The sequence below is a fragment of the Lepidochelys olivacea genome (assembly GCF_965140295.1).
Source record: "Lepidochelys olivacea isolate rLepOli2 genome assembly, chromosome: 14".
NCBI classification, from domain to species: Eukaryota; Metazoa; Chordata; order Testudines; family Cheloniidae; genus Lepidochelys; species Lepidochelys olivacea.
The window spans coordinates 8,552,169-8,579,730 of NC_140424.1; the positions used below are offsets into that span (position 1 = coordinate 8,552,169).

At 37.4% G+C, this 27,562-nt stretch overlaps 1 protein-coding gene across 2 annotated transcripts in view; it reads left to right on the plus strand.

Annotated features, from left to right (window-relative positions):
- SMURF2 (SMAD specific E3 ubiquitin protein ligase 2) overlaps window positions 1-27,562 on the plus strand; it is a 93,697-nt gene that overhangs the window by 23,099 nt on the left and 43,036 nt on the right. For both annotated transcript variants that reach the window (XM_084648279.1, XM_084648280.1), the window contains exons 2-4: window positions 14,330-14,368; window positions 16,378-16,486; window positions 25,101-25,234. In XM_084648279.1, coding sequence (XP_084504405.1) covers window positions 14,330-14,368; window positions 16,378-16,486; window positions 25,101-25,234 — 282 coding nt within the window. The remainder of the gene's footprint in view (window positions 1-14,329; window positions 14,369-16,377; window positions 16,487-25,100; window positions 25,235-27,562) is intronic.

Genomic DNA, 27,562 nt, shown 5'->3' on the forward strand with positions numbered 1-27,562 from the left:
ACCTGTCTATACGTTGCAAGGCAGTGCCTATCATGATGCAGCTGCTATCCTGATTGGAGCCTCTTGGCACTACTGTAATGCAAAAAAAATTTCAAAACATGAAGTTAATAGTTGAAGGTACCTCATGCCTTTGAGTCTGTCTGCTAATGTTTGTGGCTTTATAACCACTTAACAATCGTCTCTCTTTTGTGGTTTCAGAGTAACAGCCGTGTTAATCTGTATTCGCAAAAAGAAAAGGAGTACTTGTGGCACCTTAGAGACTAACCAATTTATTTGAGCATGAGCTTTCGTGAGCTACAGCTCACTTCATCGGATGCATGCCGTGGAAACTGTAGCAGACTTTATATATACACAGAGAATATGTAAAAATACCTCCTCCCACCCCACTGTCCAGCTGGGGGGTGGAGGGTGAGAGAACCTGGATTTGTGCTGGAAATGGCCCACCTGATGATCACTTTAGATAAGCTATTACCAGCTGGACAGTGGGGTGGGAGGAGGTATTTTTTCATATTCTCTGTGTATATATAAAGTCTGCTACAGTTTCCACGGCATGCATCCGATGAAGTGAGCTGTAGCTCACGAAAGCTCATGCTCAAATAAATTGGTTAGTCTCTAAGGTGCCACAAGTACTCCTTTTCTCTTTTGTGGAAATCTCAAAAAGGAAACTGATTGAATATATAGGGGTAACAGTGAAAGTGACTATATGCAAAGTGTTTTCAAATGCATACAATAAAGTGAAATCAAGACTTTTTCTTTTAGTTATATGCCTCTTAGATGTGACTTGTAAAAATGTAGTTTTTAAAAACCCCACATTTCTATCTGAATTTCTAAGTTTACATTGTCCCTTTTAAAAACTTGGGGTGGATAAGGGATGTTATTGACTGCTCTCAATTTGGCACCCCATAGTGAAATCTCCATATTTAAAATACATGCTGTAACTGTAAACCAGAGAGTGGGGGGAAAAAAAAATCTTAACACCCCTTACTGCACGATGAAAACTTGCCTTTTAGCTGAACAACCCCAGTGGCATTGGTATGTTAGTGATCCTGGGTAGCTTTATTGCTGTCTCCCCTCCATTCTCATGAGCAGGAATGGCATTGAAACATTTAAAATCCTAATCTCTCAGCATGTGCACCTGTGAAATTTAAATGTGGAATATTTACCACCCAAGAGTGTTCCTTTATAGTTATAATTAAGTACAACCTTTTAAAATTGTATTAACTTTATTATTAACTAAAAATAACTCTCTAGTTTATGGGGGTGTTTTATAATTTGCAGTTCGCTCTCTTGAAAAAGCCCTTTCTGTTAAATCTGAGGACTCGGAAATATTTCGAAGTGAATGAAGATTAACTGCGCCAAAAAAAAAAAAAAAAAAGCCAGTGACGGGATAAACAATATTCTTTGTATATTTTTCAATTAAGATTTTTCATATTTTGTCTTGCCACATGTTTAATGTTTAAAGCTGCATGACAATTTAATTTGTACTTAGATTTTTAGTTAATTGCAATTCCCCTTGTTAGATTTAACATTTCACTTTATTTTATACCTCCTTTCTTTTGTATCTGGGGAAAAAACCGAGAAATAAAAGTTGCTGGGTAGCATGCCAGCAATTAAAGAAGACAGTAGAATTTGGTTAGAAATGTTTAAAGTACTAGGGTGTCCTGCTGGAACATGTGTGTGTGTGCGTGCGTGCGTGCATGCTTTCTTGAACTTCAGTTCTGAGAAAAATCTCATCTGTAAAGGGTAGAAAAAGTTCACAAAACATGCAGAAAGGTAGTGTCCGCTAAGTGTTCAAAATGTTCTAAACAGTTTGTGTCTCAGGAACAGTATCCTAAAAGTAAGTGTGTGTGTGTGTAGTCTCCCTGAAGTAGTTTCATTCCAATCAGCAGTGTAATTGGAATGCAACAACAGTCTGGAGGAGGAAGGAGAATTTTTGGCAAGAAGAGACAGAGCAGTTGGGAGCTTTATTCAGATTAAAGCATAGACGACCATTCATTATCGGTACATGCACATTAGCAACAGCATAGCATTGTGTTTCTACAGCTGGGACTTATTTTAATGATTGTATTACACTGTATATTACATGCAGACTGCTGGGATCCAGTCTCAGAAAGCCATATTAATGGTTTCCAAGATGATGATTGGGTAGAGAAAACTAACAATTTGTCTCTAAAATGAACTATTGCGGTGAGAACTGAAGGGCAGCATGTCCTTCCCTCCCCCACTCCACGTGTTCCATAGGGTCTGAAAGAAATACCTATTTTATTTATTTATTTTAAGAGCAGACTCTTGTGTTAAAATAACTATAATGCTTGAACCTACTGGTTGGGTTTAAAAGGCTGAAATAGTTTTTCTATGGTGATGACATGTGAAAAGACAGAAGATTAGTAAACATAATCTTAGTTTTGGACTCAGTCCTTTTTTCTCTGTAAATTTATTGCTATCTGTTGTCACGGTATTGGTTGCTTTTGGATATTGGCAATGATAAGTGTTCATTTTCTTGTAGCATAACCATGTGCTGTGCTTTAAACATATTTGTTTTGCAATTTCTTTCCTGTTTCTGCAGTTTAACAGACTTGAGTTCTATGGTCATGTGAGTTCTTTTATTTTTTCAATCTATTTTGAGCTAAAATCAAGATCTTTTGATATCTGTTCTTGTGCTGTGGACACCTGAATGGTATACTTTGGGATGAAATACATAAATATATTTGTCAAAATTAAAACTCTTTAATTATTGGGTGCTTCAAGGACGTCTTACTGTAAAAAGTAGTTAAGCATTTCATCTTTTAATAACACTTTATTTTTATATAGCATCTTTCATCTGAAGCTCTCAAAGTGCTTTACAGATGCTAAATATTCTGTATTTATATTGTTTTAAGGTCTAGGGCTCCAATTATAAATTAGTGCCCAGTTATAGACTAGGCACTGTACAAACACATACAAATATATTTGAGCATAAGCTTTCGTGAGCTACAGCTCACTTCATCGGATGCATAAAAGTGGAAAATGCAGTGAGGATGTTTTTATACACACAGCATTTTCCACTTTTATGCATCCGATGAAGCGAGCTGTAGCTCACGAAAGCTTATGCTCAAATAAATTGGTTAGTCTCTAAGGTGCCACAAGTACTCCTTTTCTTTTTGTGAATACAGACTAACACGGCTGCTACTCTGAAACCTGACATACAAATATCAGATTTTACTTATATAACACAAGAAACAATAGATGAATACAAAAGATGGACAGGGGATCACAATGTAATAGATACTAACTCATAACACTCCTATGAGGTAAATGGTATTCGCATTTTACAGCTGTGTGGGAAACTGATGCACAGATAAGTAGTGTTGGCTAAGTCATTTAACCTGTGTTCCCTTGGCAGAGTTGGATTCAGTACTTATGGGTCTATTTCCAAGACCCTTACTCTAACCACCAGGCAACTAACAACAAACCAACTATCACTGGTAGACTGTCTCAGAGAGAGTCTAATTCTGAGGGTATGTCTACATGTAAACTGTTACATCAGCACAGCTGCAGCTATAATGCTTCAGTGTAGAAGCTACCTATGCTAACAAGATGGGGGTGCTCCTGTTGGTGTAGGTAATCCACCTCCCTGAGAAGTGCTAGCTAGGTTGATGGAAGAATTCTTTCATCGATGTAGTGCTGTCTATGCTGGGGGCTAGGTTGGAATAGCTATGTCTCTCGGGTGTGGATTTTTCACACCCCAGTGAAATGTAAGTATACCTGTATAAGTTCCCAGTATAGACTAGCCCTGAATGTGCATATTATTCTAGTACCTTAAAGCCTTAAGGCATGTCTGCACTACAAAATTAAGTCAACCTAATTTATGTTGGCATATAGCTGCCACAATAATTCTGTCACTGGTGCATGTCTATTCTTTGCTCGTTGTGTCAGCGGCGCATGAGCCAATTATGTACCAGTTATGCTGTCAGTGTGGGGCATTGCGGGATGGCTTCTGAAAGCCAGTCACAGTCGATGTAAGCAACGCAGTGTCTACACTGACACTGCATCAACATAACTACATCAACGTTGATTCTGTGCCTCTCGTGGAAGTTGCGTTATTAAGTCAGTGTAGTGGGTGAGTTATGTAAATTTTAGTGTAGACATTTACATAGTTAGGTCAATGTAGGCTACCTTGTGTCAACCTAACTTTGTAGTGTAGACCAGACCTTAATCTGTTTAATCCTCTAGTAGTACACATGTTGGCTTGCTGGGTAGGAGCCATTGTAATCCATCTCATCATTGTGTCTGCTGCACATTCACGTTGGGCTAGTCTACATTGGCAACAGCAGCGCTTTGATGTGGCTTGTGTAGTCGCGGCAGAGCACTGGGAGAGAGCTCTCCCAGTGCTCTAAAAACACCACCTCCAGAAAGGGCATAGCTACCAGCACCACCCCTAGCGAGAAAGTTGCAGCGCTGTAAAGTGCCAGTGTAGACAAGCCCATTGTCTCCACATGCTAATACTTTTAGTAAGTTTTTGAGTAAAGAGTAGGAAAAGTAGCATATATTTTATTTTGGTAGAGCTGGGAAGAGGGGAACATTTTGCACTGCTAGACAAATTCAAATAGACTTTTTATAATGCTTCTTTCCCCAAGAACTACACTGTAGCCATCAGCCTCCAGTGGGAGATTAGACTGTATGGAGTGTTTATATAAAAATAAACTCAAACACGATGCTAACAAGTTGTACACCTGTTCCCAGCTTAATTACTTTGCTTGTATATATATTTCTTTCCTCTGCTCATGTCTTTTTAGACGGTAAGTTCTTTAAGGCAGAGTTTGCCATTTCCTCTGTGTTTGTGGATAGCACAACATGGCCTTGATCCTAACTGGGGTCTTCTAGAGCTACAGCAATACAAATTAATCATCATAACCCTTGACGATAGCTAGCTACATGTTGCACCCTCCCACAGTATCTGCTACCACATATCATAAAAGGCTGCGATTCTGTCATGGAGGTCGCAGAAGTCACAGGTTCTGTGACTTTCCACGAATGCTGTGACTTTTGCAGCTGCAATGACTGATCCCGGGAGAAGCACCCGAGCAGCGGTCCCAAGGGTGGCGGTCCCCAGGAGCAGTCAGCTCCTGTGACCAGTGCAGGGGCTAGCCGTTGACCACTGGGCCCCCACAACAGCAGTGTCCTGAGGTCCCCCAGAGCAACAGCGCCCGGGGCCTAAGAAGCTGCTAAGTTTTAGTCAGAGGTATTTATATATTAAAAGTCATGGACAGGTCAGGGGCCTGAATTTTGTTTGTTGCCTGTGACCTGTCCATGACTTTTACTAAAAATATCTATGATTAAGGCTAAGATTTAGTCATAACGGTAAGTAAACTAATCAGTGAAATAGTTATCAATATCATCCTCTAAATCATCACTAGGTTTCATAGTCAACAACACATTAACATGAATTCACATTTCTTTCAAATCTATTGTTTAAGGCTATCTACAGACTCAGGGAAACATTACTGCATTTGCTTATACTGAGTTCACATTTTGAAAGTTTTATCTGTAAATGCAGGAGTAGAGACTTACTTTAAAAAAATACTTTAGATTCTAGAATATTATTCAACAGTATATACAGTCTTGTAGTTTTCTTATGTGGGCACCTGTTTATAAAGGATTTGCCTCAAACTGGTCACAGTAAAGCAGGCACAAAAGATTGCTTTGTAATTGTTCTGCAGTTAAAAAAAAACAAACTTTTAAATGTACCAGATATATTTAAGAATTCAATTTCATTTTTAAATGATTTATTCTTTTAAAGAGGATCATTCACACACTGGGCATAACTTAGCATTTGACAACCTAAGCCTGCTTTCATTTTTAATCGTGTGTATGTATGTATATATGTGTGTGTGTGTGTGTGTGTGTGTGTGTAATATAAATATATATATATTTAACTTTAAAGATGCAGTTTGTTATTCCCCTTGCAATGCACCTTCTCTTCTGGTTTATGTTGCAATGAAGTCAGTGCTAAATCTGCTTTCTCCACCCTAGCTCCTTACTCCCTCTGTCCTATTCCTATCTCTTGGGTGGGCCTGGAGAAAGCCCACCTCAAGCTTAGAGTGAGTTTGTCATTTTTCTTCCAGACTTTTTCATTGCTGAGACCATTCACTCTCTCAACCAGACTTGTAGCTTTGCCATCATCTTTGCGTGTGGAAAAAGTCAGGAAGGAAGTGTTATTTACTCCTTCTCATAACACAAGAACTAGGGGTCACTGAATGAAATTAATAGGCAGCAGGTTTCAAAGAAACAAAAGGAAGTATTTCTTCCCACAACGCACAGTCAACCTGTGGAACTTTTTGCGAGAGGATGTTGTGAAGGCCAAGACTACAACAGGGTTCAAAAAAGAACTAGATAAATTCATGGAGGATAGGTCTATCATGGGCCAGGATGGGCAGGGATGATGTCCCTAGCTACTGTTTGCCAGAAGCTGGGAATGGATGACGGGATGGATCACCTGATGATTACCTGTTCTGTTCATTCCCTCTGGGGCACCTGGCATTGGCCATTGTTGGAAAACAGGATGCTGGGCTAGATGGACCTTTGGTGTGATCCAGTATGGCAATTATTATGTTCGCCTTCTGTCCTTCACCTCTTCCCATCACATCCAGGAAATTGCCAAATCCTGTCACTCTTCCTCTAGAGTATCATAAATATGTTCTTTTTCTCTGTTACCAATGGTAAAACTTTATCCTCCCTTCAACTCTTCTCCTTCTTACATATTACTCTCTTCCCTCAGAACAGACTCCATATCAGCATTTTCCAAGAAGCTTCTGTTTCCTCCTCCAGATCTCCTCTGAAATCCTACTAGTTCTCTGAAGCTAGATATAACTGCATGTTTTGCTATTTGAATTGCTTGTCCTGTTTCCTGCAATGGCCTTCTGTATTTGCATCTTTAGATTGCAATTTATCTTGTGTATTTACTACATGTATGATTTTTTTATGCTGTGTGACTAAAGCTGTAATAATAATGTGACATCATAATAATTTCCATAGCAACAGACCCTGATGTCATAAAAACAACATTATAACTTTGCTGTAGAATAAATCCAAAGCTAAAACTAGTCAGTGCAAGAGAGAGCTCTTCAGTAATTAGCAGCAGGAGTAAGAAGAGTACAGAAAACTTCTTGGCAATGTAAATTATTTTTTTCTACAAAGTTCAAGCTTGCACACATGAAAATTCCTCTTGAATTTGTTTGTCCTCAGTCTGAATTTTCCCTTGGTTAAGGAATTGTCCAGTCTTAATTTGTGCTGTCTTACAAACAGAAGATTGGATTCAAACATATTTACTGTTACTATATATAACATAAATGAAAATTAAAGAGACTGGGAAACGTATTTGTGTATATGACTAAAAACATGGTTTTGAGAATGGTTTATTGGGACATTATGGCAGGCAATGAAATCATAATCTAAGCAAGAAAAATGGAAAATAGGATTCATTCAACTCCAATTTTGAAAACACAAATGTGTGTTAGAATAGTAAATAAAAAATAATTTTATTGATACATGGCTGACATGAGCCGTCTTATTTACCACAAATGTTTTTCAGCCAAGTGAATATACTCAGTGTTCCCGACGTACTAACTAAAGCATTACAAAAATAATTTGTTTTAAAATTAAAGCAGATATGTAATGGTAAGACTCAGATTCCTGAAGCATTCTCTTGCTCTTCTCTGGTTTGATACATTTCCCTGAATTGAACTTGTTTTTGCATCATATAAGGCCTCAATATATGTGTTTAGTTGCTAAATGACCTAAATATATAATGTGTGAAGTTGGTGTGCAAATGTATCTTGGCACATGTATTTATGTCTACAGAGCAGTCCTGTTGTCTCTTCCAGATTGTTTTACTGCAGTGCTGTCTTCCCTGGGCTACCCAAAAACCTTAAATTGGTAAAAAAAAAAATGAAGCTGCCCATTTACTGAGTTGCATTTCATGCATGGAGCATATTTCATCTTCATGTTGGTTTCCAGTTCATTTCATGGTAAAATGCAATTTGTTGGTTTTCATTTGTAAAGCCTTTTGTGCTTACGATTCTAGTTATCTGAGGCCTTGTCGTTAATACAAGTTGCAATGGTTTAACTAAAGTGTGTGTATTTTTTAAAATAGCTTTTGTTGTTCACTAGTGCAAACCCCTATGTGGACATTCTTAAAGTTATATAAGCCAGGCTTAAATTGATTTGAGTGTCTGCAAAGGGGGTTTATACTAATTTAAACAAACAAAATTATTTAAATAAACCCAAAACACTTCTGTTAAATCAGTGCAACTTGTAATGTATTCAAGGTCTTAAGCTATGTCTACATCATAATTTATGGCAAAAATTTACCATCACAGCTGCTTACTGGTGCAACTGCATTAGTGTGGTAACTGTTAGAATATACAAGGCTTTCAGAGCCACCAGCATTCTTGTTGATTAACTTTCCTTAGAAGAGATGGTAGTGATCGTGTTGAAAATGCTGGCAAACACGAGAGCCTTAGCAACACAAGTTTTCACACCCCAGGGAACTTTTTTCAAAAAATCTTAATGTTGATAAGACCTTGGAACAGGGAGAAAGACTCACTTTCTTGGGAGCTGGGAGTTCAGACTAGCTAGGATTAGGGTGTCCGGTTATTGACTGGAACTCCCAGTCGAAAAAGGATCCTGGCTGCTCGCTGACTGGGCCATTGACTGTCTGGTTGGTGGCACTGCACAGAGGGGCTGGCAGGCTCCCTGCTAGCCTCCACATCACGTGGCTCCTGGGAAGTAGCCGGCATGTCCGTGTGCTGCCCCACCCACAAGCGCAGCTCCGATTGGCCAGGTCAGGGCAGGGGACGAACTAGCACAATTCGCGCGCACTCAGCAGGCGACTGTTGAGGGTTTGTGGCGCATGCCTGTCCCATTGTTGCAAAAGATAGATTTTTAAGTGATAGGCAAAGAGTCAAAGTTAGTTACCAAAATAAAATAAAATATATATAAGCATGCAGTCTAAACTCTCATCCCAATTATATTGGGCAATATCTAGATCAGTGGCTCTCAACCAGGAGTCCAGAGCCCCTTAAGGGGCCTCTAGCGGGTTTCAGGGAGGTCTCCAAGCAGGGCCAGCGTTAGACTCACTGTGGCCCAGGAGGGGAAGATGGGTGGATCACTACACTGTCCTCTGATGTACACTCCCCCTGAAACTCTGGTATGGGCCACTGTTGGAGACAGATACTAGGCCTGAAGGATCATTGTTCTGACGCAGTATGGCAGTTCTTATGTTCTGAAGATAAATTAAAAACTAATTCCCATCACCTGTGTTTCACTTGTTTATGTCCTGTATGCTTATAACATGGTGACAGTGTGAAACACTCCTAGGATATGATGACTTCGCTTTATAATTTTTCTCTCAAAAGGCTTTTTTTTATATTTTAGACATTACATAATTTGAATGACATATTGATTGGCTCAAGACTCTCCAGAAGCTGTTTATTTACATGGATTCATTTAAAATTTAAGTTCACCAACTTCATTTAATCCTACCACCCTTCTACTTTATGGAATTGTGCAGATGGTTAGCTATCTGTTTGCGTATTTATAAAGTGCTCATCATTGTAGTAGCTGGTTGCCAAAACTTTCACTGTTGGATGAATGGGGGCCTAGTGAATGGAGAACTCTTTCAGTTTTTAGCTGAGCTGTGCCTGGTGACAGTTCTCAGGCTGCAAGAAAACTAGGTTTCAGAAAAGACTGGCCAGCGTAAAGGAATTGACGAATCATCCTGCCAGTTCCGTTGCATCATGTGATTCCTCAAATTGCTTTTAATTTTTGATTTATTTATGTGCGCTTTGGTTGAGTAAGACTTCAAATCTCTGGGCACCTTGAGCTTAGTAGCTGTCCTCTCATTACATCATCCTAGGAATTTTATATGACTGTCTTGTATATCAGATTGCCATCCCATTCTGTGGTTGAATACATGCCTAAAATCTAGGTATCAAGGGACAGCTGAAATTCTCATCTTCTTTTGTGCCAACGTTAGCTGTCTGCAGTTGAATTATTCGGTTTGTGTTGGAAGGTTCCCATTACATGCTTTCCCTCAGCTTATCACCTTACCCCCTTCTCTCACCCCATCTCTTTACAGGAAGAACCAGTAACAGTGGCTAGAACCAGGACTACTGTATTTCAGGCTAAGTTAACAGCTCTGATATTAGTATTCCTTGTGACTGACTGATATGTCTAACACAGTGCTGTACCAGTTCTAGGCATTTCCTGTGGTTTGTGCCAAAGCGGAGTGGATCGTTCTATGATCCACCTGAGAATTAGGTGGCATGGCCATTGTTTTATTTTTACTTGTGAATAAAGTTCTTCAGAGATGAGTATAGCATTAAGTTATCAAGTTTACTAGGTTCTGAATTTCCCAAGGAAAGATGAGTTTAACATTTAGCCTTAAAAAGAGGCAGATGCTATTATATCAGTATCTTTATAAACAGAAGTCACTAGAAAATTTGGAAAAAATGTATCGCATTCAGTCTATTAATTAGAGAGTAATATTTTATTTCAATGGTGGTAGCTCCTAAAGTGCCATTCACAGTGTGGCTCCATTAAGCTAGGCCCTGTATGTGCCTTGAACATGACACTAAACAGTGACAGGGTGGAGGAGAGATACAATCGAGATATACATTTGTACATAAAAATTATATATAAAACTTTTTTCTGGCATATTTAAAAACGTTTTATAGTGCACATCGATTGCACCTGACTCTAAGGCTTTTAGTTGGTTAACTACTCATAGGGATCATAGAATAAGCTAGTCTTGGAGAGGGTAGTTCTTTACAGATCAGTTCAGGGAAGGGTATTCCTCACAGAGGGGAAATATTTACGATGAGTAATTGTATTGCTCCAAATGAGTTCAGTTTGTGGAATGCAGCCACCAGCACCGTTGAGCTTTGGGAACTTCAAGAAAAGCAGTGTATGTTGGAAGCACATATTTCAAGGTACGGTTATAAAAGGCTGTTCAGCTCCTGACCACCTCTCTTGCTCCTTTTCACAGTTAGCTGTGGGAGTTCCCACCCACTGTATTTGCCAAATAAAACCTTTGGGCTTTTTCCTGATAATTTTTAGTGCCTTGAGGGGGTGCTCATAATATCCCAGTGGGCACTGCTTTTCTAGAAGGTTTCTGAATCTCTGTGGCCGTGGGCGTGCATTGCACAGATGCACCATTCTCAGAGAACAAGAATTATTGGTAAGTAATTTTTGTATGCATGTCTTGTCACCTTGTAATTTATTTCCACCCTTGCAGGCGATTATCTTCATTCTTGATTTTTTCTTTTTTTAAAATCCATTCCTGGAAAGAGAAGGTTATTGTTGGGGGAAGCATTTTCCCCTTTTTGCCAACACATTCCAATTTTCCCTTGGTTTTGGATTGCAAAGAAATCTCTCAATCATTTTTGTGAGAGGCTTGTTTTCAGTTTCCAAAAATAAACAAGACTTGTCTGGAGCCACCAAACTCTGATAATAGAGACAATCTATTCTACTCTAATGTTTATCTCAGGACTCAGTGTCTTTCTCAATTTGCCATTGTTTCTTCAGGGACCACAAAATTTCTTTCATAGCTAACTGATTACTCAGCACTAGTATCCTTTCATAAAACTTTATTACTTGCATATGATTGCTCTGTATCATCCCCTTTTTTCTTCAATTTAAACCAATATTATTCCATTTGACTTGCTCTCTTTTAAAATTATAATATTAACTGCCATATTTTAATAGCTTATTTGCTTGGGCAGTAACACGATTAGAGGGACAAAAGAAACCATTTTTTCTGAAAATAAATTAATGAAGACAAATTGATAACTATAGCAATGGATGTTAACTTCGGGCTGGTTATTACCAGAGGCTACAGAAATTGTAAAAATACTATCTCCTCAGCCATTAAGGGCATGGACATGGGCTGTAAATACTTACTTGATTGATCGGCCGCATCATTGCCTGTTTCTTCTCTCCATTCCTCTGAAAGTGCAATATCATCCTAGGTGAAGGACTCATAACCCCTGAAAGGGAATTTTCAAACAGAAGAGAACTTTAAAAATAGGAATCCATTTATAATTCATGTTTTTCAAAATTCTGCCGTTTGTAGTGTCCAGCTTAGTAGTAAAGCCTTTCTCCGTATCTCTTGTGCTCTTGTTCTACTTTTTTTCTGAGTACAGTGTGATATGTAAAATTGTCCAAGTGCTTGTTTGTTTTTTTATTTAAAAGGTCTCGGTCAATTTTGCGAAGTGCAAGTCTTTCATAAAAACATCACTTGTAAATACATAGCTACTTTGTCGGCAAAGAGAGGGAAGAAAACTGCCTCAGTTGAGCTGGGTGATTATGTGGTGCTGATAATTGTAGCTTTTTTGTCTTTAACCAGCACAAAAGATTAAATATTGGACTGTTCTTGAATTCGGCCACCTTCTTTTCTGAGTGGTCATCTACAATTTCATGTGGTTGGATTTTCCCATTCAGTTCATTTTTAGTGTGCTCTTGTCAAGAAAAGAGTTCTTATAGTGATTCTACCATCTGATTCTTTAATTCAGATCTCCAAGACTCTACCCAGCTTCTGATGCCTATTCAGAAGGTTGTTTTTGAAGTTTCATATAGTAAGGGTGGAATCTTTCTCTGGGGTTTAAGAAGACAGATAATGGGGAAACCTGAGCAGGAAGACAAAAGTTCATCCGGGTAGTTTCCTTGATAGATGGTGTAAAAGCAGGAATACCAGTCAATCTAGACTGGTGAGTCTGACTAACCCACCAAATTTACATGTGGAAAGTCTTGCTATTTATATAGAACTGAAAGGAAGACAGATCTCTAATAAGTTATTTAGAACTAGGTCAAACCAGTAGATTTTAGGTCTCTGGTGTTCAAGCATCTTAATTCTTTTGTTGCTGGTGGGCAGATAAAGCAGAAAGGTACACAGTAAGTGGAAAAAAATATGAAGGTATATCAACTAGGAAATGCGCATAGCTGTCATTACTCAATAGAAAGCTTAAACAAAGCCTTTTTGTGTGGAGGGAAATTCTCTGTACAACATTTCGAGACTAGATCTCTCTATCAGTCTTGTTTTAAAATATTTTAAAACAACTTCATTTAGTACAGGTATGTCTCCGTTATTCAGACCCATTTGGTTTTTTACAAACTTTTTTACAGAAAAATCACTTCTAAAACCTTACAAACCTGATCCTATTTAGACAATTACTTTGATTCTATGAAAAAATTGCCATGAAATGGTTATAATTTACCTTCTGGTGATGTATTGATTATGGTGGGATTTAGATTGATGTATTTAATATTTATCTGTGGTTTTTAAGCAACAAGAAAATCATTTTACTGTTCAAATTTAAACAGTTAATAAACCGGAAGGTTCTGCACATAGAGCAGATATTTTCTAAAAGAACCAAATTGTTTTTGTTTCATAGTTTACAGGTCAAGTAGCTAATAGATTAGCATATGCGTCTGAGGCAAAAAGATCCTCAGTCAATCTCCATTATGTTCTGATTTTTCAGCTCTTTAAATTGAAATGATCTGACTCTTATTTTTCATGTAAGGCAAAGCTTGTTCCACAAGTGTTCCTTACATGTGTACACCACCTACTTAAATCCTTATGTTTTACTAACTGTACCATGAATACCCTCTGGAGATTGGTTATTTTTGTCTTCTAATAAAGTGTGAATTGAACGCATTTTAAAAGCTGGCTTGTACTATCATAGCAACCAGTTTTCAAAGTGAGAAACTGAAACTGCAAAATTAGAATCAAGAATAACAGCTGAAAACACAAATGGCAACTCTAAATGATTTTTGCCTTCTAAATCTTTAATTTGTGTGAGTATGGTTGTACTGGGCAAGCTAACTTCATGTGGGGTAATTTATCACCGTCCATCAGGAATTACGTCAAGAGGGCATACGGTATAGGGAATCACCCTAATCTGTTCTAGAGGCACTTGCCTTTCTTTCTTGATGCAGTTCCATCCTTCCTCTACATATTAGCATGTTCTGGAGATAAAATTAGATTAAAAATATGGCCATGTCTGAAGGGCTGGAAAGCGCTCACATACTGAGAACAACACCTCTGTGTAACTTCCACCACAGCTGACCCTGGGGTAACTGTGAAAAGAAGTAACTTCTGGCTCAGCCTTCTGTGTTTACTTCACACAACATTAAAAATGGCCCGTGATCACAATTTGTTTCCTTGCACACATCTCTGATGTTCATTGATTTTTACTTTGCACTGGGTTTTCTGGAATGCTGAGAAGATAAAAAAAATTCTAAAATATTAATGACCAGTAATTTCATTATGTATTTCTTGTTTCCCTTGCAGTACTATGTGCAAAAAACTTGGTGAAAAAGGATTTTTTCCGTAAGTAGCTATTAAAATTTATGAATTCATATATGTGGTACATGTTACATAAGTTCTGTACGCTACTTTTAACACCTCATCATAGTGCATTGACATCCATATGTTGAAGGGGATAGTGGTGTTTCCAACCCACTGTTCTTCAGCGCTTGTAACTTTTTAAGCTGGCAATCATCCTGGGAGTATTTTTTTAAATTAAAAAAACAAAAAAACAAAAATGAACAAAAATATCAACAACTCCTCTGGACTGGTGTGGGAGAGGGTAAGAAAGCTTATGGGTTGAAGATATTTTTGGTGCTAATAAATCTGAAGGATTTTCATCTAAAAATATTGATCTGCTCACTTTTTGGTGTTTGTATAGTATGATTGGTTGATGATGTGCAGTAATTTTTTTTTAAGCAAACAATTCTGCGTTTTTTCCCCCCACATATGTACCAGTTATATTGGTACTGACTTTAGAGTGGGGAGAGTTTTTTTTTTTTTTTTTTTTTTCCATTCTGAGTAACTTCTCTCAGGCAAATTGCAGGCTTTCAGAAAAACTAGTATCACATACATAAATATATATTGAAACATTTTACCGTAGAACAGCTCCTTTGGTCTAACCAGCAGATATACTTTTTAATAATTAATGAGCAAGTCAGAATACGTATTCACCTGCCCTGAACTGAAATTATGCACTTTCCACTAGTTTTCATAATATTTTGAAAGGGAAAATGAAAAAGGGAAAGAGGATTCTTCTTTACCACACACGTACGTGTGTGTGTGTGTGTGTGCGCGCGCACGCGCACAAATATACACCGAACCCTCGCTAGAACTCGGGGTTCGGGATCCATGTGTGGTACTGCGTTACCATGGATCCCAATTTAAATTTGGGACCCATCACCGCGTCCGCGCTATATGCAAATCCGCGAATAGCGATGCACTCTCTAGCGAGGGTCTGCTGTATATTTATATCTATAGATTATATTTATATTTGTGTATATAGATATAATCAACTTCCTTCCAAATGAGATTGGTAGGTAAAGCAGGAGAATCCAAAAGGGCAGACCCTAAATTTAGGATAACCTGCAAAGAGGAAAAAGATGGATGTGTGTCCTTTTTTGTGGTCTTATGATATATAAAGAAGATCGTAAAGCCTTAATGTTTGTTTTGTTTGTAAGGTCTGTAAGGAAGAGGCTGTTTATTACTATGTGTTTTGTATTGTGTCTAGCAGAATGGGGCCTTCATCTCAGTTGGGGCCTGTAAATACTACCATAATACAGATAATTAGCAAGGATAACTAAAAAATCCTGCTTTTAACTTAACTTAAATACCAGGAATGTTATCTTCTGTGACTTCAGTGGAGTCCTTGTTGGCTTGGGAACTTACACAGAGTCCAAAAGGCTGAGAGTGGTTATACCCTTATATAACGAGCTTTTCTCCATAAATATTTGACTTATAGGGATTAAAAAACAAACATTTTTAAAGCGTTTGAATGGAAATTACTTCCCTTCTCAGCCAGGTTGCCCTTGCTTGGTATATTTCATGTTGTCCTAACAGGCCTCCAGTCATCCATAGTGCCATCCCAAGTAGTCAAGATTTGAATGGCAAGTGTAAAAATAGCAGAAGGAAAAAGCAAATAAGGTTAAAATCCTTTCTTTTTCTTTGCAGGTCACCTTTAGAGCATTGTTGCAAAGCTCAGTTTGTTGATCTACTTAAAGGCAGTGTAACATTGTAGTTTTGTCAGTTTGTATACAGAAGACGCCCATTATTTTTACATATTTGTAGAGAATATAAAATATCTGAAAACTTTCAGAGCAAGTATTTTATCCTGAATTTTGAATATTCTAATGCAAACGTCACGTTAACCTACTTGGAGCTGAAATTGTGATGATGACAGACTCCGATTAAATATGACCCTTTTCAAACTACTCAACATACAAGAAAAAAATCACACCTGTGTATTGATTATCATTTTATTTTTCTCAGTTTTCAAGCATGCCCTTTTATGAGTTTTTCCTCCCCTCCTATAGGACTTCCTGATCCATTTGCTAAAGTGGTGGTCGACGGATCTGGCCAATGCCATTCTACAGATACTGTGAAGAATACGCTTGATCCAAAGTGGAATCAGCATTATGACCTGTAGGTGTTATCAGTGATATCTAAAATACAGCAAAGGTTTGAAGTTGAATCTTCTGAAAAGCACAGAAACTCCAAAATTGCCAAATGTTCACAGTAGTATTCAGTTCAGGGCTTGAAAAATATGCCAGAGGAGTTAACCTTATTAGCCAGGGTAAAAAATACATGCACCACCATGACACCTTTCCCATCTCAACACTGTACCCCAGTATGTTTTCTAATACACTGTCTGCAATGCATTTTACAGATAGCAGTGTTGTCTGGATTATTTTATTGTCCAACATTTTGATAGTGGACTGTGCATAAAATAAAAGGAAAAAATAGTTACCAAATTTCTCTTAGCATTTATTCTTTGTTTCCTCTTTATTCCATTTTTTCTTCTGCCATGTAGTTTGGTGTCTTTCCTTCCGTCTTTCAGAATCTTTCTTCAGTCCTAATGTTTCCTTCTTTCCCTTTCTTACTCCCTTTAATTTGTGCTAAATATTTAATTTATATTCTGTGTAGGTTTTTATACTGCCGTCCTCACCATAGTATCTGAGCTCCTTTCAGTAGTGCAGTAAGCAACATGACATACATCTGTCATGTGTGGTTCATTCTTTCTCTTGCTTCTCCCTGGGGGAGAATTTTCTGTGCAGAAATAATACAATATTTTGTTAAGGATTTTTTATTTCTTTTTATTATATGTTGTTTCTTTGCTCTCTTCTTCCCTTTTGTTCTTTCAATATGTGCTTGGGGTGAAAGGCAGAAAGAGGAGCCTTTGAACTATTTGCATAGTTTGCCTCATTGCACTCTTTTTAGTCACTGATTACATCCTGGTTTAATCCACTCCTCCATTCACATTGTCTTCCCTCCATTTCTGTTTTCTGCCAGTATCTGCATTCACTCCTTAGGGCCTGTCTTCCAGTGCAGACCTTCAGTGTAGCTGCAACACATTGGTGTAAAATGGGTTTTTACAAGTTTGAAACTGCTGCAGCACTTTTATAGAGAATGTTTAAAACCATAGGTGTTGTAAGTAGAGGTGCTGGGGGTGGTCCTGCACCCCCTGGCTTAAAGTGGTTTCCATTATATAGAGGTCTGACAGTTTGGTTCAGTGGCTCTCAGCACCCACCTATTATACAAATTGTTCCAGCACCCCTGTTTAAAACTGGGATAAACTGCACTGGGTGTAAGTCCTGGTTTGCACCAGTGCAGCACATCTATGCTAGGGATTTGCCCCAGCATAGCTGCATCACTGAATTTATGCTTATGCAAATATCTCCACTCCATGCCTCCAGCTTCCCAGGGAAAAGAAGCCGTGGCTCCAGCCAGCATCCTAAATCTTCAGCAGAACACTAATGTGAAAGATCTGGTTTAAAGTAACCTCAGATCTTCTACTTCCTTGAATGGTTGAAGACTAAACATGCACAATACGTTTTCAGAACTTTTTGGTGCAAGATACAAAACATTTGCATTACTATTTCACTAAATGTCATTGATAATTTAATGAAACAATATTGCTTTACTTGGGGAGTGGGATTGTAGTATTTTAGCCAAGGACAGCATTTTTTCAAAGCATATTTTCAAAGCTTTGTAACTGTGCCATAAAAACTTAATCCAGAGTCAAGCTCTGCATACACAGTCTTATTTCCGTTTCCTAACATATTTGATTTAAAAGCAGTTTGTTATAAGGAGAAAAAACATCCCTATGCTTTTCATGTTTAAAGAACTTGAAAATGCTTTGATTTTCATAATTATTAAATCTGCTGAGGTGCTGATTTTGTACAAGTAGCTAATTAAGTGAATTCTCTAAATCTTTAGGAACTGATTTTTTTCCAGAGATTTCTTAGTAATCATACTTATTAGGCATTGTAATCAGGAGCATTTGTTTTCTGGGTTGGTGTGGCAAATACTGCCGTGGAAATTGATGCTAGCTGGTGAAATACATTTAAATTGGAAGCAGTACCGAAGTCTTGCATTTTCCTTTCCTACTCTCATTCTTTCTCTTTCCTTCCCACCCCCTTACCTTTCTTTATGTTCTTTTTGGAAATGCCCATTAACACACATTAATGAGCTTCTTTATAGGAACAAAAAGAAAGGCGTAAGGGAGAAAGGAAAGTGAAAAGAGTGTTGGCAAGTCTGTGTTTCCCACAACCTTGGTGGCTTTGTAAAGCTAGTTGTGGGATTTTTAAAAGGAGTAATGAGTGACTATAATTTGATGGTACTTCTGTCTACCTCCAAGCTCTGTGCTACAACTGCCTATAGCCTAAAGAACAAACATCTCACCAGTCACTACTTAATTTGGGCACTGAGAGTGGAGCTGCAGTTGTAGTGGCCTATGGGAGTGAACAGTTGATAGGAGCAGATTATTAAAAGCATTTAATGCTTCATATTTTGTGGAGGGTTCTCAGTATCTCACTAGGGAAGTGGGAGTGAAAATAGCAATATAAATTTTTAGCAGTTTTTTCCCACCTTCTCCCCCACTCTGATATTTATAAGAAGAAGAGAACTTACAACTTTTTGTTTTATCGTACAATATGGATCTGCTGGGACCCATAGACTCCACAGTCCAGATCCCTATACTAAATGTAACAGGTGCAGTCGGTACCATTTTGTGCAAAATAGCGGAGATCATGGGTTTCTGGCAAATTACCATGCTCAACTGGGCAAATTTGAGGCATCCTTAAGTTATCGCATTTAAATTCAATCGCACATTAAATGCAGATTAATCTTAACTTTCCAAAAAGGTTTTTATTAGGACTGTCAAGCGATTAAAAAAATTAATCGTGCAATTAATCACATTGTTAACCAATAATAGAATACCATTTATTTCATATTTTGGATGTTTTCTACATCTTCAAATATATTATTTCAATTACAACACAGAATACAAAGTGTACAGTGCTCACTTCATATTTTTTATTACAAATATTTGTGCTGTAAAAACAGAACAAATAGTATTTTTCAATTCACCTCAGACAAGTACTGTAATGCAATCACTTTATCATGAAAGTTGAACTTACAAATGTAGAATTATGTACAAAAAATAACTGCATTCAAAAATAAAACAATGTAAGACTTTAGAGCCTACAATCCACTCAGTCCTACTTCTTGTTCAGCCAGTCACTCAGACAAACAAGTTTGTTTACATTTGCAGGAGATAATGCTGCCCACTTCTTGTTTACAATGTCACCTGAAAGTGAGAACAGACATTCACATAACGAACAATATGTGGTGGGTCATCATCTGAGACTGCTATAATATGATATACATGGCAGATGTGGGTAAAACAGAGCAGGAGACATTCTATTCTCCTTTGAAGAGTTCAGACAAAATGTAAATGTAAAGAGTTCAGTCACTTTTTTTTAACAAGCGTCATCAGCATGGAAGCATGTCCTCTGGAATAGTAGCTGAAGCATGAAGGGGCATATAAATGTAAATACCTTGCAATGCTGGCTATAGAAGTGCCATGCGAACACCTGTTCTCGCTTTCAGGTGACATTGTAAATAAGATGCTGGCAGCATTATCTCCCATAAGTGTAAACAAACTTGTTTGTCTTCGTGATTGGCTGAATAAGAAGTAGGACTGAGGGGACTTGTAGGCTCTAAAGTTTTATGCTGGTTTGTTTTTGAGTGCAGGTATATAACCAAAAAAAAAAAAATCTAAATTTGTAAGTTGCACTGTCGTGATGAAGAGTTACATTATGGTACTTTTATGAGGTGAATTGAAAAATACATTTTTTTTGTTTAACATTTTTACAGTGCCCATATTTGTAATAAAAATAATATAAAGTGAGCAATGTACACTTTATATTCAGTATTGTAATTTAAATCAATATATTTGAAAATGTAGAAAATCATCCAAAAATAGTTAATACATTTCAGTAGAATACCAATTGTTTAACAGTGTGATTAAAACTGCAATTAAGATTAATTTTTTAAATTGTGATGAATTTTTTTTTGAGTTAATCATGTGAGTTAACTGCGATTAATCGACAGCCCTAGTTTTTAATCCATCACTTTCAGAATCTTATGTGTCTGAATAAATCAAAACAGACTTGTTCAGGTTAGCAATAAATAATTCCTCAGACAGAAGCAGGTCTTTCCTCTGTAACTAGCACATACTTTCATGATCTCTGAAAGAGTTATCTCCATGCCTTTATTATGTAATGAATTCTTAAGAGATGGCATTTTTGTGTGTCTCTCATCTGAGGGACCTGAAATCCAAGAAAAATGAGTTTGCATTCATTGGTAACGTTACTCTTAATACATATGTCTTTTAGGGTATGATCCTGTAGAGATGATTATTCTTCCTGTATCCTCCTTTAGAGGTTGGCTCTTTAAAGGGTGTAAGATTCAAAAGCACTCTTGGTACTTAAGGTCTGACCTCACACTGAATCTCAGTCAACAGTCATTTTAAAAAAAAAAAGTCTTTTCTCTCCCTTCTCTCTTCATTCAGTTACTCTATTCTCCTTTATCCTCATTTAAACCCAACTTTTTTCTTTGCTCCCTTGCTCTATTAACCTGTAATACTAGATGTGATTTAAGAAACCTATTTTCTGTTAAAATTATTTACATTAAAAATAATAAAAAATCAGAGCTCTGTGTACTCTCCTGACAGCATTTTCAAATGTACATATTCTCAGCTCCAAGTTGTCTAGCTTGGCAGTTAGAAGTATCTTAAACCCCAGAATGCTGTCCACATGATTGTCCTCTGAAGGAGCCTTGAATTGATTAAACAATTTTGACTCTGTAGAATATATTAATCTGAATGTGATTTAAATATATTTTGAATTCTTACTTTGATTTAACTAATACCGGTTCTTAGCTCTGCAACCCAAGCAGATGTTAAAATACAGTAATATTTTCCTTTGCAGAAAGTCTAGAAAAATGTCATAGTAAGAATAGTAAGTAGCCCACTGCCAAAAAGGATGATGATTAATCCCTGTGATCTATGAGATTATTTGCCTTTCCGACCTCTTCTGAAAATAATAATACAGTAGATTCTAAAGGCATCATAATGTTTACCCTAACAACACACCATTGCATGGGAACGCTAGTCTGTGACTTATGACACTTGTGCTGTTACAGGAAATAGTATGCACGCCAAGGATAACAGATGGTATCTCAATGACAAAATGCGCACTTAGTGTCTTCTGTGGAAATCAACCAGAGGAAGGTGCAAATATGTAGAATTTTTAGAACTGACGTAATTAAATACAGCATTATTTTAATTTTCTACTATAAAATATTTAGTTACTTAAAGAGGGTTTTTTTTATAATTGTAATAGTCTGATGTCCAATAACATTGTCTCTTGGCTACGATGTGTCTGCTGAACGCCAAGTTTAGGACCTTTTGCATAACAAATTAACACTAACAGGCGTTTTAATGATACTGCATCTGAGTGTATAGTGAGAGGAATCTGTTATGTATTTGTGAAACTGTATTTGAATTAGGTTGCAAATTTTAAGGGAACCCACATTCCTTAAGTCTGATTCAGCCCAATACACGTGTAGTTTCTGTCCTGTATAAGACTCTCCCCCTCTCCCCCCCCCCAGGCTTTTGCAGTACTGTGAGGACCAATAGTACTTTTTGCTATATGTGCTCCTTAATTCAGATTTTAACATGAGAGGAAGCAGTTGAATTTCATAAATGATTAAATTCCTTAATCTAGCTGGGTGTGTGTAGGGGGAAAATCTGGGAGCCCTTCCAAAAAGAAATTGCCAAAGAGATGCTTTTTGGATGTAGTTAAATGTCAATAAAAAATACCATGCTTGTCCTAAGTCGTGTTCCCTTTTCTCCCTTATTTTCCATCTTTTTGTGTTTTCCTTATTGCTCATGCTTTTCCCAATGCCTGAAAAATCATATTTGGCACTTTTACTGAGCTTTATATGTTCAAAGCATATAAACATTATCTAAACCTAGCACCACCGCTATGAAGTATTATCAGTTTTTTTTAATAAATGGGAATACTGAGGGAAAGTGAGTGACTTGTCCAAAGCAACAAAAGGAGTCTGTCAGAGCAGGGATTAGAAATTGGGATTTCCTGGCTTCCAGTTCTGTGCTACATTTTCTTTGCTTTTCTGGAGACAACACATCTGGTCTGATCAGAGGTGCTTTTTCAGGAAGGAAAGATTTCCCCCCCACCCCACCCTTTTCTTCCTGCTTTCCTCTCCCAGTTCTGCAAAGAAAGTGTGCTTTGCCCTAGCATCACGATAGTAGGCAAGTCACTTGACAGCAACCCTTCTGGATGATGATGGTGCAAAATGGATCGGCTCTGAAGGAAATACTACCTATGGACCTTGGTGAAATAATTCATCTAAAATAAGAGCTAACCCTTTGTCTAAAACTTGACTTGAACCTTTTTGAGGTTACAAAAAATTTAATTTAATTTAAGCTCTAATTTACCTAATTTTGTTTAGAGGTGGAAGTATTGAAATACTGAAAATAGCCTGTTTCCAGAATATTTCATAAAACCCTATTCTTATGCAAAATCCTAGTTTGCAGACTTGAGATATAGAAGGGTTAAGATTGCTAACTTCTGGGTATCTTGCTTATCTGAACTATATCTCTTCACTAGTATCTTTCATATGGTCTCCATTGCAAGCATTGGAGGCCATGATGTAGATATTGAGGACGGGTATGGGGGCGGGGGGCGGGAAATGAGGAAACTCTCAGGATTTGGATACAATGGAATATTATGGGAGAAGAGAGAGAAATTGATTTGTTATGTGAAGAAGCAGAGTTTAACTTCTTTGTTTTAAGATTTTGAACTTTTTTTTAAATAAACAAAATTCCTAGCTAGGGTTTTATGTTTGATTTTTTTTATTGCAAGTTGATGTGAAACAAATGTAACTACTGTCCCAACAATGGTCTGAAAATGTCAGCTCAGTCCTTAAATACCACTATAATTTTTCTCTGCCTCAATTTACATAATAAAAGAGATTAAGCATTTTTTCCAACAAGGTCCACTAGAGTTTATAGGAAGCGTTTTTTCCAAAGGAGGAAAAAACATCTTTCTTTAGTAAGTATAAGTTGAATTGTTTCCTCCTCTTACAAGATACTGGGACTGGATTTTTCTGGTGCAAAATTCAGAAGCTAAATTGGTAAGCAGTAGTGAAGCTCTTACCTGCCTTCTATGGAGGACTTATTAGTTACTTCTGAGCCATAAAAAGTATTGGAATATGTATTTTTACTTAATCAGCTTTCAAGATAGGTTTGAAGTTTTATTTGACATTTTTTGTCCTTCTTAAAAGCAACAAGGAAATACTGGAAAATAAAAGGCTCGATTTTTTTTATTCTTCAGTGCTTATAACTAGTTCTCACAGGAATCTATTTTAAGAATACACTATATTTCATATACTTATTTTTGTAAACTATTACAACTAATATTGTGCAAGTGAATTCTGGTCTTCCCTTCTGTATTTCTCCTGTGCTTTTCTGCCTCCAATACAGTTCTTAAGTTGGCATTGTCAAGGTTGATAGGCCAAAAATCTGACCTCCCTTCAGAGTTACATTTGGTGGTCTTCTGATAACTTCAAATGAATAAATAAAAAGTTTTAACCCTAATATATTTTAAAAATCTAGGATGTAGTTTTTCCTGTTTTTTGTTGTTGTTTTTTTTTTTTTTTTGTTTCTCCCAACACCACCCCCCCCCCCAACCCTCCCCATACTCACAGGTATGCAACTACAGTAACGCTCTTCCCTGCTCTGCTCTGTTCTTGTATGCAGGCAGTAAAGTGAAATCTCCAAGAATCCTGCTCTGAAGGCCTGCATACAAGAAAGAAGCAGGGGGAAAGCGTTACATGAACACTTACTTGAGTACAGCTGCAATTTAAATCCCAACAGGTAGGTCCAATTTTTGGTCTGCCAGCCTTGACAGTATCATTTAAACTTTATGACCTACTGCATTAAGAACTCTTTTTAGATAAGATAATACAAACTAGAATGAATGTGGGAGGGTGTACTTAGCAAGTGGTGGTAGTATCTAGATGGCTGAATTGATTGTTTTCTTTTTGTTCAAAATTAGTTGGTAATAATCTAAACAAGGCCAGAATCTGTGAACTTGGAATGGAGCACCTCTCAGGATCTGGACCATAATTCTTAAGTTTATATTGCCCATGATAGAAATAACTAAACAATTAGATACCAGTCATTCTCACTTTGACATATTGTCACTGTCTAGCCAGAGGGGGTTGGCAATAGCTTGATATATCCAAAACACTTGGAAAGGTTCTTTCAAAATTGCTTCCTGTAAAAATTGGTTTGCAAATAAAATGCTTCTTAGAAGTGAATTAAAAACAACCAACTGACCAACCAACAACAAACCCTTTCAGTGTTCAGATTTTCTAAAATTTGAGAAATATTCATCTGGATTTTGCAAAGTACGCAGCAAAGTGTTTTTGTAGCTCTGTAGATGCCATGTATTTCACACTGCAAGGGATCCAGCAGGTCTGAACCAAAGTATTGTGCAGTCTTTTGTAAGAGATACTGGGTCAGAGGCAAGTCTAAACCAGTGCAATTTACCACCTCCTTCTGGGCCTCCATGTCGCTTAAATTACATCCATTTAGATTTCTTAAGACTCTTGCTATTTTATCAATGTGTAACTTTGTAATGCTATTTATTTTTGCCCTTTTCAGATATATTGGGAAGTCAGATTCAATAACGATAAGTGTATGGAACCACAAGAAAATCCATAAAAAACAAGGAGCTGGTTTTCTGGGTTGTGTGAGACTTCTTTCAAATGCAATCAACCGCCTTAAAGACACTGGTTGTAAGTAGATTAAGTGCTAATATTTTGTCTCTGTTTTAGAGCACTTTTGCAAAGAGTTTTAAAAAAAAATTAAGTGGCAGCTTTGTGTATATGTGAATGTTTTGTTTTTGTTTTGCCCTTTTTAAAGCCCTGTATTTTCAGCCGGCCAGCCACTTGCAATATTTTTTCCTAGGTAAGGAAAATATGCTGAACTTAAGGCAGTGGTTTTCAGCCTTCTGTTTCCAGACTACATATTACAACAGAAAGTTTCAAAACTCCCTCTCCTGCCCTTTTGTGTCTAGAGTGGAGGGAGTTTTGAAACTTTCTGTTGTAATATGTAGTCTGGAAACAGAAGGCTGAGAACCACTGCCTTAAGTTGAGCATATTTTCCTTACCTAGGAAACAATATTGCAATTGGCTGGCCGGCTGAAAAACCCATGACTAAGGCAATGTCTATACATACAGCACTGTAGTGGCATAGCTGTACCTTTTATAGCTGTACCACTTCAGCACATCTGGTGAAGACACTCTATGCCGACAGGAGAGCTCTCTCCCATCAGCATAATAAAACCACCTCCCTGTGCAGTGGAAGCTATATTGGTAGGAGAAGCTGTGCACATGAACACTTACGTCAATGTAACTTAGGTCGCTGTGGGGGATAGGTTTTTTGTTTTTTTGTGTCCCCCCCCGACACACACACACACACACACACACACACACACACACACACACACACATGCCTGAGCGACATGCGTTATGCTGACATAGGCTGCAGTGTAGCCACAGCCTAAGCCTATTTACTTTGACCTCTTTGGACTTCAGCAATTTCATGAATGAAAACCGGTCCAGTCCTAAACTTGGTATGCCTTATGACTGAGCAATTATCAGAAGTATAACCCTCTCTGTCTTGTCACATATCTTACTTTCATATTTGCACAAACTTATACTGGGATGCTATTAGAGTTGTTGGCTTTATTTAACCAATAGTCAACATATCCTTATTTGGAAGGTTTAACTTCATGTATTGCAAACATATAATTTGATATTCTAACCATTCCCTGTTGTAATGAAAAACAGAGAGGAAAAATAGTCCTCGTACCAGCATTACTCACTTTATACCATGTTCTCTCTCCGCTATTTATGTACATTAGTGGTATCTTTGCACTGAAAGTTGACAAGATTTTTCTATGTCCCAGTGCAACAAAAGTTTGTTGGAGGTGGATGAAATTACATAGTTAGAATCTTTAAGATAACTTGTTTCAGATGAGACCACTCAAAAGGTAGTTCAGCTTCTAGGTCTTAGAATCTCAAGTGTCCCTTTCTTAACTTTGTTGTGGCATAGTTTGGTGCTTCTGGTGCTAATTGCCCAAATTAAACTTCCTACATCAGAGCTGTAAAGGAAGACGAATTGTAGTCACTGCCTTTATTGCCTTCAAAGATATAACGCTTTTTAGAATTGTACTGTTTGGATTCCAAGTGTTTAACTTGTTTTTGTTTTAATAAATTGTACTTAAAAAAGGTGCATGAAGGGTAGCTGTAATTTGAAATTAGAGTTCTGTAGTTTAGAATTACTGCAACTTCAATTTCTACCTGTGTAGCGTGTGCCTAAATGTTAACAGTTTACAGCAAACTTTTACAATAGTGCAGATTTACCGTTTTAAGAGAATGTTAATAAAAGTTGTACGATGCCTTTTTCTCATTATGCTAATTAACACGGACGCCACTGAAACTGGTAAGAGAACAGTAGTTGATCAATCATAAGGCATGCCTGCCACTGAACAAAGGTTGACAAACCGCTCTGGATTGAAAAAGTTGTACTTACCTGGCTGGGCCAGTCAGACTTTTTTTCCCAGGAAGTATTCTAGTCTCCCTTCAAAAAATTGGATTCTTGAAGATGAAGAAGCAACTGAATCTCTAATTTCAAGCTGCTTGTAGTTGTCTCAGTGGTTCAACACATTGCATTTTGCTTAATTGCTTGGATTTCTTGCTGTTTAGTGTCGACTACATGCTCATTTGATTGATGGTCCAGATTAGCTGTGTCTGTGTTAACGTCTCACTTGTACTAATATCAGATGCCATGGGGACAGTGAGTTATGGTGGTGGTTGTTAACCCAATGTAGGGAGCAACCAAGTTAGTTTTTAATACCATGTGACCAGTCCAGTCTGACAGCACAATCTCCTGTGTTAAATGAGACAGCAGGAGGAAAGTAAGAATTGTGAAGAGGAAAGAACTTTGAAGTGGGTCAGAACAGTTTAAAATTTAAAAAAGGAATTAAATGGTTTTTTTTACTTTAGTAAGTTTTATTTTCAATTTTAGAAGCATGAAAATTAAATGTGCTGTCTTAAGAA